The sequence below is a fragment of the Gymnoscopelus microlampas genome (assembly GCF_963454915.1).
Source record: "Gymnoscopelus microlampas genome assembly, chromosome: 17".
Taxonomy (NCBI): Eukaryota; Metazoa; Chordata; class Actinopteri; order Myctophiformes; family Myctophidae; genus Gymnoscopelus; species Gymnoscopelus microlampas.
In genome coordinates this window covers 997,775-1,010,860 of record NC_139954.1, presented here as the reverse complement: position 1 = coordinate 1,010,860, position 13,086 = coordinate 997,775, and the positions used below count along the sequence as shown (strand labels likewise).

At 44.8% G+C, this 13,086-nt stretch overlaps 1 protein-coding gene across 1 annotated transcript; it reads left to right on the top strand.

Moving 5' to 3' along the window:
- Positions 1 to 4,803: 4,803 nt before the first annotated feature.
- On the top strand, positions 4,804 to 8,172 carry LOC311065174 (DNA polymerase delta catalytic subunit-like; the record flags this gene model as incomplete). The annotated part of the gene is made up of 1 exon (XM_084085391.1): positions 4,804 to 8,172. One exon carries the CDS (start codon positions 4,804 to 4,806, stop codon positions 8,170 to 8,172), a length of 3,369 nt encoding a protein of 1,122 aa, XP_083941517.1.
- Positions 8,173 to 13,086: the final 4,914 nt, after the last annotated feature.

The window sequence follows — 13,086 nt, the reverse complement described above, 5'->3', positions numbered from 1 at the left end:
TTTTTTCTTGACTCTTTCTCCAAACCTCTCTTCAGCCAAAACTTTTAATAGGGTCTCTAAGAACAGTCCCGCAAAAGTCTTTAATGAATTGAATCTTGAATAGCAAAGGCCAGGATTACTCTGAAACACGATGCCACAGCAGACGATAACCGGCTTTAAGACATTTTTAATACAAAAAAAAAAGTTCCTTACTGCAACAAACTATACCATAAAAACTGGTCAAATATTGGCCAAATTGTCAAATAATATAAGAAAGAGGCAAATATTGTGAAAATAGCCAATCTACAAGCTCACAACGCCTCACATTGCGAGGCGTTGTGAGCTTGTAGATCTGCTATTTTCACAATATTTAGCTGTGGAACCGAGTCAAACTAAACGGAATGCCTCAACTGCTATACATTCCAGGTGCTTGTCAAGGTGGGGGGTCCCCGGTTCAAATATGATTATTTCGGGGGGTCCCCAGTTCCAATATGATTATTTTGGGGGGTCACGGCCTGAAAAGGTTGAGAACCAGTGATGTGAAACATTGGGCCTCTGGGTCCTTGTCACAGACATCACGAAACATGGATGTGTAGCCTACTACGGTTACTCAATAAATACATAAATAAATAAACAAACTGTGGTCATCCCTATGTTCCCCAGGTCCTATGTAACCTGTGGGTGATCATATAGGAGGAGGTGGAGGCACTGGATCAGGTGAGTGGTGAACTCCAGGTATACTTAATGAACTGGTGGAAGGGTAGAAACATAATTTTAACACTAACTGAACATTTTATGAGAATATGCTTCCTCCCAGGGGTCATCGCCGTGTCAATCTGGGAACCCATCGCCAAATAAAAAAAGGAAAAACAGCGCCCTCTGCTGTTTTTTACTCTTTCACTTAGCTCTGGGGGTAGCAAAATGGAGCACCCGTGTGCAAGGAAACCGGGGTTTTGGTCTGCGTTCAGCCTTTCACTTCCGGTTGTGCGACTATATTTTCATTCCCACTAACAATATTTCTACACGGAACACTAACACCACTTCTCCCAGAGAACATGGATGGTTTTGGTTATAAGCCCACTTGTTTCTATGATGAAAGAGCAAGTTAAAATGTGAATATCTTTCCGTGGTTTTGTCTGCTCCGAGGACGCTATTGTTAAATGAGTTTCGGTTTGTTTCTTGTGGGGAAGGATCGGCAGACACGTAAATCCCGCCCACTACATTTGATTGGGTAAAGCGCGGCCTGCTTCCTGATCTGAAGGCACGCCCACTTGTAGGCCAGTGCGTACGCGATATGACGAACCCAGCGACAGATTCAAGCGGAGAGAAGAATCTGTTCTTGAGAGATTATCGCCGTGTTGGCTTGTGGTGGACATCTTTGCCATGGACATACAAATTAGTGATAAATGATATTACCAAACACACAATCCTTGACAACTCAGAGAGTCTAATCTGAGTTTTGGGGGTCCTTGAAAATAAAACGTTGGAGAACCACTGTACCACTGGACTCCTAATGTTTCATAGACAGTGTCTAATAGCACACTCAGAGAAAATTTCATTTTTTTGCCACAGACAAGGCCAAGTGGACACATTGATGACCCCTGCCTCCTCCCGCCATGTGACGCGTTGTGAACTTGTAGATCGGCTATTTTCAAATAGCCAAAGTTTACATAGGGCTGACGTGGTGTTAGTGGAAATTTGGTTTAGTAATAATAATCAAAATCTACAAAGTAACTATAGTAACTATAGTAACTATACTAATTTTACGGGTCCATTTGGTTCCATTTGTACACTCTCAGAGTTACACACCTGTAAGGGGCCATTTGGAAGCCCATGAGGGTCCCTGGACCCCAACTGTAGACCCACTGGTGTAGAGTGTTTCCAGTGAGTCAACATGCACAATATCAGCACCCACTCTGTTTGACCAGAATGGAACAGAGCCTTCATTAGTATCATTGGTAACACCTGTGAATGTCTTCATAATATGGCTGCTGTGAATAGAGCCTATAGAGTTCATATAGACACTCTGCCAAACCGAACAAACCAGATGCGCCACGGTGGATTCGAGCCCCTAGACTCAATGGTTGTGGGCTGCTACTTTACCCCCTGCACCACCCCGGAGCGTCCTACTCACTCTTTCACATTTACTTTTCCTCAATTGTAATGTTTTCTTTAAGCCATTCAGACAGAGACGGGGAAAGCATCTGTATAACTACTTTAAACATGATTTTATACTTTGGCTATTCAAAAGTAGCAGATATACAAGCTCATGGCGCGGCAACGAGTACCGCGCTACGAGCTTGTTGATCTGCTATTTATTTTGGATTTTATTTTTTTTATTTGGGCAAATCTTTGAATATATTTTTACTCATTTTTTACTCAAATCTTTGCTTCTGGGGGATTCTACAAATGTCTTCTAAATCCTACAGTTTTTTTGAAAGTGGTTCTCAAACTTTTTCATGTCAAGGACTCCCTAAATTGTATGTACTGTATTTTGGCCGCGGACCTCCATCTCAAAATTTGAGATTTGATATATATTCAAAGATTTGCACAAATGTTCAAGATTTTTCAAAAATAGCAGATCTACAAGCTCATAGTGCGGCACTCTGTGCCGCGCTATGAGCTTGTATATCTGCTATCTTTTTGAATAGCCAAAGACATCTTAAAATGACACAGATGCGTTCCCCGTCTCAAGGGGTTAATCTGCTCTGTAAAATGTACTACCTCGTCAATCTCTTACTTCAGAGTATTCAGCCATTATCCTACTGTCATCTCCTTGTATCAAAGGTCATAGGTTTTCATTGGAAACAGTGTCAAAATGAATGTGGCTAATGTGCTCATTAATCTTTCATTGCTTGGAGGGTGTCAGTAATGAGCAGGACAGGACAGAAGTATCAGGCCAGTGCTGCATATGGCCAAGGCCTGATATGATACATTTGAAGACGGAGCTATGAAGCCTAGAGCAGTGGTTCTCAAACTGTTTCATGTCAAGACCCCCAAATTGACACTTATTAGCCCGTGGACACCCATTTGAAAAGATATGCCAAGGACCCCCATAAGAAAATATTTGTACGGCTCTAGCAGTGATTTTCAGCCATTTTAATTTCAAGGACCCTCAGTTTGACATGCAGTAGGCTGCGGACCCCCATTTATACCTTAAAATCAATCAATGTTAATTTAATAGAGAATAAACTAGTCGTGTACAGATCTTTTGAAAATTACACACACATATATATATATATATATAAAAATTATAAAAAATTGGTCTGGTTTCCTTTTTTTCTTTTTACATCTAAACTTGCACTCTGCCAGAAAACACCCTTGTCTAAGACAAGGATTCACAACTTCAAACATGTTTTTTTTTTGTTAAAAGCATTAAAAAAACTAACCATGTGTATTGATAACATAGGTGTAAGAATGTACTCTTGCCATCAACTTTTTTTTGTTAATGTTGTTGTTTTTTGTCCTTTAAAGTTGTGTCCAAGATTATTGTCAACTCTGTCAGATTTCTCCAAAAACATATTATTTAATCAGGCACAAACAGGTTTTAGCTATATTCGTAGGTCCCCTGTCTCACTTCCGGGTTTGAAAAAAGTCGGGAAAGCTGTGAAAGCTCTGGTAAGCTTTTATTTTTTGATAAATGCACTAAATAATAATACTATCTGGTATGTCCCAACTATAATATGTCAACTACGTCAGTCCTTCAAAGTCCAAACTAAAAATACAAAAAAAGTGTAATTCTATTAGCATGAAAAGAACAATATTGAAAAATATATTGTCAACTCACTACGACTGTCCTGTGGAATGAAAAAAACATAGCATTTTGTCAACTCCGTCAGACGTCAACTCCGACAGACATGCCATTCTATGCAGATGACACAAAAAAAAACTGTGGGAGGTTGGCCCATTACATGGTTTAATAGTCAACACTTTGATCTTTTAAAATATATTTTCCCGGCATAATTGAGGAATATACACAAAAAATAAATAAATAAAGGTTTTGTCCCGATTCTCAAGAATGGATATGCATAATCAGATAGCTCTTGTGCACATCCAGGGTGGAGGTGCTGGTTGGCAAGATAATGCATATAAGACAGAAAACCTGTAGGCTTCATCAGTTGCTAGCACCTGATGAAGCCAACACGGCGAAACGCGTCGTGCAGAAAATAAAACAAAAATGAAGCATTAAGTGAGTCCTGTCATTGGAGTGTGCGGTCCCTTCCTGAGAGAAGCAGTGGGAGGTTTTCTGTCTTATATATACCCATAGAAGGACAGGACCCATACAAATTGGTCCGCGACACCAAATATGGACATAGCTCCATATGTGGAGCTATGTCCATATATTTGGAGTATTTCATATCAGCAGTGTGACATGGCATCTCTCAAGGAGAGGATACAAGACAACGTTACAATGTAAAAACGGTCCATTTGGTTCCGTTGGTACACTCTCCGGGAACCGGAATCGTTAAAATCTTAAAAGATCCCAACCCTAACAGCGACTCACCTTTCTTCAGACATCGGGGATATATACATTGAAAATATCGAGGAAGTATCCACACTGGAACCTCTCCCACATTTGGAGTCGTACGCCACAGATACGTCATAAACGGCTGACACCACACGCTCGTCTGAGGTCCACATTTGAGCGACTCCCATTCATATGCAGATCTGGAGAAGTATATCATTTCCTACTTATTAATAGAAAAAGGATCACTATTTTCATATGGCAAAACAGACAGGAAACTATTTTTTGAGAAGGAACTAGACAGAACGGGACGTAAGGACAGCAACGGATGCAGACAAACCTCCCCAACTATCAGAGCCATGGAGGCCACCGCTTCGCCTGACATCCACCCTTCATCAGGCCCTCGTTGCAGACGCACCAGGGCTCCGATGAGGGGCGGACCCCAGGCTAAGCGTTCCAAAGTGGGGAGTGAATGGGAGGAGGACGGCCTGTCCGGCTTTGAAGAGGAACTGTCCATGTTTGAAGAAGCAGACATGGAGACTGAAGACAGGGAAGAAGGACAGGCGGTTCATGACGTAGGCGACCTCTTCTCTGCAGATTTCAGCCCTCACTGGAGGCGGCCTCGCCCCCCGTCACTGGACCCCGCATCAGACACGCTTGTTTTTCAGCAAGTCGAACTGGACTACTATTTAGGGGCGTCTGTCGCTGGCATGCCAGGTCAGTCGCAGGGCAACGCTCCCATCGTCCGCATGTTCGGAGTGACAGACGGCGGGAACAGCGTGTGTTGCCACGTTCACGGATTTGCGCCTTACTTCTACGTTCCCGCACCCAGTGGTTTCACCGCCGATTACTCGGGTGAATTCAAATGCAAGTTGAACTCTGCCATGTTGAAGGACATGCGCCGCAACGAGGACAACATCTGGCACGCGGTTCTGACCGTGGACGTGACTCGCAAGGAGAACATGTACGGTTTCCATGGGAAGAACGGGATCCGGGATTTCCTGCGGATCACCATGGCCACTCCCCGTCTCGTGGCCCCCGCCAGGAGAGTCCTGGAGCAGGGCTTTAGTTTTGGACCGTTCCCCCCTCAGAACTACGTCCCCTTTGAGGCCAACATTGACTTTGAAATCAGGTTCATGGTGGACCGTGATGTCGTTGGGTGCAGCTGGGTGGAGCTGCCCAAAGGAAAGTACCAATTACGGGAAGAGAGGAGCGACTCTGTGGACACAGATGGTGCAGGCTGCGCAGGGAAAGTGACGTGGTGTCAGTATGAGGTAGATGTTGGATGGAGGGATGTGATCAGTCACCCAGCGGAGGGGGAGTGGCAGAGGATCGCTCCACTCAGGGTCCTCAGCTTTGACATCGAGTGCGCCGGAAGAAAGGGGATCTTCCCGGAGGCGGACAAAGACCCTGTGATTCAGATAGCGTCCGTGGTGCAGAGACAGGGAGAGAAGGAGCCCTTCATTCGCACGGTGTTCGCGCTGCGGTCCTGCGCGGGTATCGTAGGAGCTCAGATGCTGTGCTTCACCCAGGAGAAACATCTCCTGCAGAGCTGGGCCGAGTTTGTGAGGACGGTGGACGCCGACATTGTCACCGGCTACGACGTCCAGAATTTTGACTTTCCCTACCTGGTCAACAGGGCGCTCGCTCTGAAGGCCGCTACGTTCCCCTACCTGGGCCGAGTGCGAGGCGTCAAGTCGGTCCTGAAAGACTCCAGCTTCCAGAGCAAACAGACGGGCCACCGGGAGAACAGGACCATGAACATGGAGGGTCGAGTTCAGCTGGACCTGCTGCAGGTGCTCCACAGGGGCTACAAACTCCGTTCGTACACACTGAGCGCGGTCAGTTTCCACTTCCTGCAGGAGCAGAAGGAAGACCTCCGACATTCTGTCATCGCTGATCTGCAGAACGGTAACGAACAGACACGCCGGCGCTTGGCCGTCTACTGCCTGAAAGGTGCCTACCTGCCTCTACGTCTGCTGCACAAGCTGATGTGTGTCGTGAACCACGTGGAGATGGCCCGGGTCACCGGCGTGCCGTTCGCCTACCTGCTCTCCAGGGGGCAGCAGATCAAAGTGGTCTCCCAGCTGCTACGGCAGGCTGTGAAACGGGACCTGGTCATGCCTGTGATGAAGTCAACGGGAGACGAGGAGTCCTACACTGGCGCTACGGTCATCGAGCCACAGAAGGGCTTCTACAGCGTTCCCATCGCAACGTTGGATTTCTCCTCCTTGTATCCGTCCGTCATGCAGGCTCATAACCTGTGTTACACCACGCTGCTGCTGCATAAAGGTTCCGCGGAGAAGCTCGGTCTGTCCCAAGATGACTTCATCGAGACCCCTACCGGTGACCAGTTTGTCAGGAGGTCCATGAGGAAGGGTCTTCTTCCTGAGATTCTGGAGAACCTGCTGGCCGCCAGGAAGAAGGCCAAAGCTGAGCTGAAGAAAGAGACAGACCCATTCAAGAAGCAGGTTCTGGACGGCCGGCAGCTGGCCCTGAAGACCAGCGCCAACTCTGTGTATGGCTTCACGGGTGCCCAGGCGGGCAAGCTGCCCTGTCTGGAAATCTGCCGGAGCGTCACCGGCTTTGGGAGGCAGATGATCGAGAAGACCAAGCGGTTGGTTGAATCCAAGTACACAGTCTCCAACGGTTATCGAGCGGATGCTAAGGTGATTTACGGTGATACAGACTCTGTCATGGTGAAGCTGGGTGTGGCCACCGTTCAGGAAGCCATGGAGGTGGGCAGGGAGGCAGCGGAGTGGGTCTCCTCCCACTTCGTCCCTCCGATCAAAATGGAGTTTGAAAACGTTTACTACCCGTACCTGCTGATCAACAAGAAGCGCTACGCCGGCCTCTCCTTCTCCTCCAGCGCAGGCACACACGACAAGATGGACTGCAAGGGCATCGAGAGTGTCCGCAGAGACAATTGCCCTCTGGTGGCCAACCTCATAAGTACATGTCTACGGAGCATCCTCGTCGATCGGGACCTCCAGGGTGCGGTGGCCCGCGCCAAAGAGGCCATCTCGGACCTTCTGACCGATCGCGTCGACATCAGCCAGCTGGTCATCAGCAAGGAGCTGACCCGCTGCGCCCAGGAGTACGCCGGCAACCAGGCGCATGTTGCACTGGCGGAGAGGATGAGGAGGAGGGACCCTGGCGGCGCCCCTCAGCTGGGCGACCGGGTCCCCTACGTCATCGTCAAAGCTGCTAAGGGAGCCGCAGCCTACATGAAGTCCGAGGATCCTGTGTACGTTCTGGAGAACAACATTCCCATCGACACTCAGTACTACCTGGAGCAGCAGCTGTCCAAGCCGCTGCTGAGGATCTTTGAGCCAATCCTGGGCGAGACCAAGGCGGAGAGCATTCTACTCAGGGGCGACCACACACGATGTAAAACGGTGTCGAGGCACGGTTCGCGGGGGGGTCTGATGGCGTTCGCTCAGAAGAGGAGTGTCTGTGTGGGCTGCAAGGCCGCGCTCAAAACGGATGCGGCCGTGTGCGACTTCTGTAAGAAGGAGGAATCAGAACTGTATCAGAGGGAGATCTTTCATCTCGGCGCTCTAGAGGAACGCTTCGCCAGGCTGTGGACGCAATGTCAGCGCTGTCAGGGGTCCCTCCATGAGGACGTCCTCTGTACCAGCCGGGACTGTCCTGTCTTCTACATGAGGACGAAGGTTCAGAAAGACCTGCAGGACCAGAGCAAGCTGCTCGCTCGCTTCGGGTGGTGAGCAGCCGTGGAATATGTATGGACTATGCAGAAATTGTTAAAATCAGGGAAAGGGGAGTTGCAATTTTATAGAAAATACTGGTGTTGTATGTTCTTTAATAACTGCTTCTATGATTGATAGTCTGTGTATGGTTAATTGTGGGCTCTGAGAAAGAATTTAGGCTGATAGCTATTATTTTCGTACAGCCTGTCACTGTGGTCTGATCCTTTTGTCCGTTGGCACCTTACCTCACCACCGACATGAGTGTTATTGTACCTCTCCCCATGATATCATGTACATTAAAGCTTAACTATGATGGTGTTGGCCGAATTTACTAGGTCAGCTGATACCTCATCCAGCAGGTCATAAAATGTGGATTGGAAGGGAGTTCTATACAGAGCCCCAACCACAAAGGGTTTTGATTTGGGGAGGTTAATAAACGGGCCAAACAGCTTCAATGTCCTTGTTATCAATATCGGACCGAACATTGAAGCTGATATCCGCTTAGACATAGACACATACTCCACCTCCATTGCAATCTCTATCCTTTCTGATGAAATCCGAGATAGAAATAGAGAACCATCACCACTTAGACACTATTTCATATCATATACATTAAAGTATAACCATCACCACCTAAAATATTGTCTCTTTCATATCATATAAATAAAACCATCTCCACCTAGAATATTGTCTCTTTCATATCATGTTATGAAACTATCACCACATAGAATATTGTCTCTTTAATATCATGTATAAGGACAATATATTACAGTGTTTACACATGTTTGTGTATTTACACTTAATGCATAAACCAACACAGGATAATACATTACCAAGAGAGAGAGAGACAGACAGACAGACAGACAGACAGACAGACAGACAGACAGACAGACAGACAGACATAGGGATACCTGAAGAATTTCCTCCACATTGATCTGGTCATTGAATCCAAGATCCGGTTCACCATCTTCCAATCCAGAATGTAATGGACCTTAACAGGGATGTAGTGTGTGTTGGTCATGTCAAATCCAACGCTTGACCGCCAATGACGTAATATTACGTCATCAGGTGATTTTAGTGATTACGCTAGAGGGCGCTATTCGCCAACCTATGAATGATGCCTTGACTTTCAGAGAAGGATCCACCCGGAAATGACGAAATCTAAAACATTGTCACCCCGTCCGCTACAATGTTATCAGATTTATACAAATAAATGTATCTCAGATTTATTTTCCCAGATTGCGTTTTTGGTGTCCACGGAGACATTGTTTGTTTACATCCACGTTGAAAAAAATGTATCTGTGGATCGTCGAAATAAAGTAAATCCAATGGCAGTGGCGGATAATCATTAATTAATACCTGACAATGAACGTGTTAATATTAATTGTTAGATCAAAAGATCTTGCATGTAAAACAGTTGATCAATTTAGAATATCAAGAGATAAAGCAGTTTAAAAAGAAGAAATAAGTGTTAAGAAAATTATAGATCGTACTTTTTTTTACTTTACTACAGATCAACGTCAAGTTTTTAGATTACAAAATAGTGCAGCATGACATACCTGTATTGGAGCTCTTCCATTTTTGTCTCCGCCAGGCCGAAAGGCGTGGCGAGAGTATGTTTTGCACCCTGCCCCTCTGTCCGTGTGTGTGTGTGTGTGTGTGTGTGTGTGTGTGTGTGTGTGTGTGTGTGTGTGTGTGTGTGTGTGTGTGTGTGTGTGTGTGTGTGTGTGTGTGTGTGTGTGTGTGTGTGTGTGTGTGTGTGTGTCATTCTGTCTGTGGAGCTCATCTCCAGCACCGCTGGCTTGATCGCAGTGAAACTGTGCACACACACACTCCTTGGATGCCAATTCAGACCCTCTGCCCCAAGTGTTTCACATGGGCCTGTTATAGCGCCACCAGGAGGCCGCTTTTTGCGAAACATCTTTTGACAGTAGTCCTACAGATTTCGTCCAAACATCACGCAAATCGGTGCACAGTATCTCTATAGTCATTAAACGAAACGGGTCTTTCAGATTTTTCATATTCCATCTTCATTGGCTAAAAATGGCTTCCAAAGTTTGTGCTCCGTTTTGAACATATGTGTTATTCCTTCCGATTTTATCAAAATTTCACGAAAATCGGTACACATGATCTCTATAGTCATGTGATCAAGACGGATGATTTCCGTGAAATTTTGCACGCACATTCCTACTAAGCCGAGGAAGAAATGCCACCCTTTCCACATTGGCCTGTTATAGCGCCACCAGCAGGTCTAATTTAGCAAAACACGTTTTAGGAACAAAATGCCTCAAATTATGAATGCATTGCCCTGAAAAGCCTAAGAAGAAATGGCACCCTTTTTACATTAGCCTATTATAGCGCCACCGGGAGGCCACAATAACCTACCTGACCTGGCGGAGACCTGTGCTCCAAGGAGCACTTTTTCTATATTCTTCTAATACTCTCCTTCAGCGTGGTGAGAGACTGTGTGAGCACATGGTAGTATGGCCTCCATCTATACGGTTCCTCCATTATTTCAATCCAATGTCGAGCAGCTCCTCTGCAATGTTGATGAAACCTTGTCCCTCTACCACAGCAAATGGTCTTAAATCTGGTTAAATGTTAGATGAGACTTGACACCCACTGGTAATTTACGTTTGACAAATTAAGTGATCTTTGCTGGTGTGTCTCTTGAGACCACTCATCCCTGAGTCACTGGTGTATTTGACTAAGACCACACACTATTTACAAGCGGCATACTGCACCGTCACGCTCGACTCCCATGAAATTCTGTAAAACTTGTGAGATGGATAAGGGGTCTTATTATCCGCCAATAAGCAAGGAAGTTTTAGGATGCCCAAAGCCCAATAAAAGTCTTCATCTCAGTGAGGCTTATGTCCGTCCACTTTGTTATAGACGGAGTATCACTTCTGCTCTGTTGGACATATTTGTTTGTCTCCCGTACCAAACGATCAAATAGCTCATCAGTGAAGAGCTTGGAAAATACCTGACCTGGCGTTGCATTGTAAGGCAAATCAATGTCCACTCCTGGTTTGGTATAAGCTCTTTTTGTGCGATGGGTATAATTATCTGTTTTCCAGTCATCATCGATGCCCCCGAAATCTGCACCATCATCATCGTCATCACCAATGAACATGTCTCGCATCCACTGATCTCTGACCAGTGGTTCTGGCGGCAGTTCATAATCTGGATAATCTGCCAAGTTTCCATCTTCACTTAGTTCACTGTATGTCAGTGGTGGAAAAGGTACTCGGATATATTACTTAAAGGTTTCATGACATTCAGTTTTACAACACATTTAAAGTATTTATCATGGTCCTTCAAACGTGTATTAAAAGTTTTAACCGAAAAATCCACTCCAGTGATCCATGGCAGGATGTTTTCTCTCTGATTTCTAAAGCCTTTTCAACTGCAATGAAAAAAATAAATCTTTGCCTGCGGGTGTCGCTGTTGTGGGATTTTGACTGTCAATCATCACCCCCCACACACACAAGGAATGGATAGGGGAGGGGCGGAGAGGAGAGTCGGTGGGATTAATGGACTGTGACATCAAAGTCCAGGGGCCAATCACAGTTTACTTTTCAGCCTAATTATTCAGAAAACCCCAGACCAGAGAAAATCCACTGAATGATCAAAGTTCACATTTTTGGGTCTAATTGAGGTCATAAACCCCCCCAAAAAACATAAAAAATAAAAAAAAGTGAAAATGAATGTCATAGAACCTTTAAGTAAAAGTAACAATACCACAATGTAGAAATACTCTGTTACAAGTAAAAGGCCTGTGTTCAAAATGCTACTTGAGTAAAAGTACAAAAGTATTGGCATCAAAATATACTGTACTTAAAGTACAAAAAGTAAAAGTACTAACATGTTTGAAAATAGCAGATTTACAAGCTCACAACGTGTCGCGATGCGATGCGTTGTGAGCTTGTAGATCGTCTATTTTCAAATAGCCTATGTATAAAATAGGGCTGAACTGGTTCATGTATGTTGTATGATTTAATAATTAATATCTGCAAAGTAACAAGTAACTAAAGTTCACACGGAAAAGGACAGACACATACAACAAAACTACAAGGTGGCGTGCGTGCCTTTCCGGCTTCAAAGGTAAGTTAACAGCTTCAATGTCCTTGTTATCCATATCGGAACGAACATTGAAGCTGATATCCGCTCAGACATAGACACATCCATCGCAATCTCTATCCTTTCTGATGAAATCCGAGATAGAAATAGTGAACCATCACCACCTAGACACTCGTTCATATAATATACATTAAAATATAACCATCACCACCTAGAATATTGTCTCTTTCATATCATGTGTATGAAACCATCACCACCTAGAATATTGTCTCTATTATTGCTAAATGACTGTAATGTATATATATATATATATATATATATATATATATATATATATATATATATATATATATATATATATATATATATATATATATACAATGTTTACACGTGTTTGTGTGTTTACACTTAATGCATACACCATCACAGGATAATACATTACCAAGACAGACAGACAGACAGACAGACAGACAGACAGACAGACAGACAGACAGACAGACAGACAGACAGACAGACAGACAGACAGAGGGATACCCGAAGGATTTCCTCCAAAGTCCTTCTGATGTGGTCATTGAATTGACCCCCACCATCTCCCTTGTGGCCAAGATGCCGTAAATGCACGCATGTCACCTTTTAGCTGCGTGCCTCCCGGTTTTACATGTTAATTAACATGCCCATTGCAGCCGGCCTAAATGGGTTCAATCCCCTTGAGATGAGGGGATATACACTGCCGACCCGTTGTTTACCCTTTTCCTTTCTTCCCCTCTGTAAAAAAAAAGAAGCTATTAGTATTTTCAATGACATGCTTGACTGTTAATGTTAATTAAAAATGTATTTTATGCTCTGTTG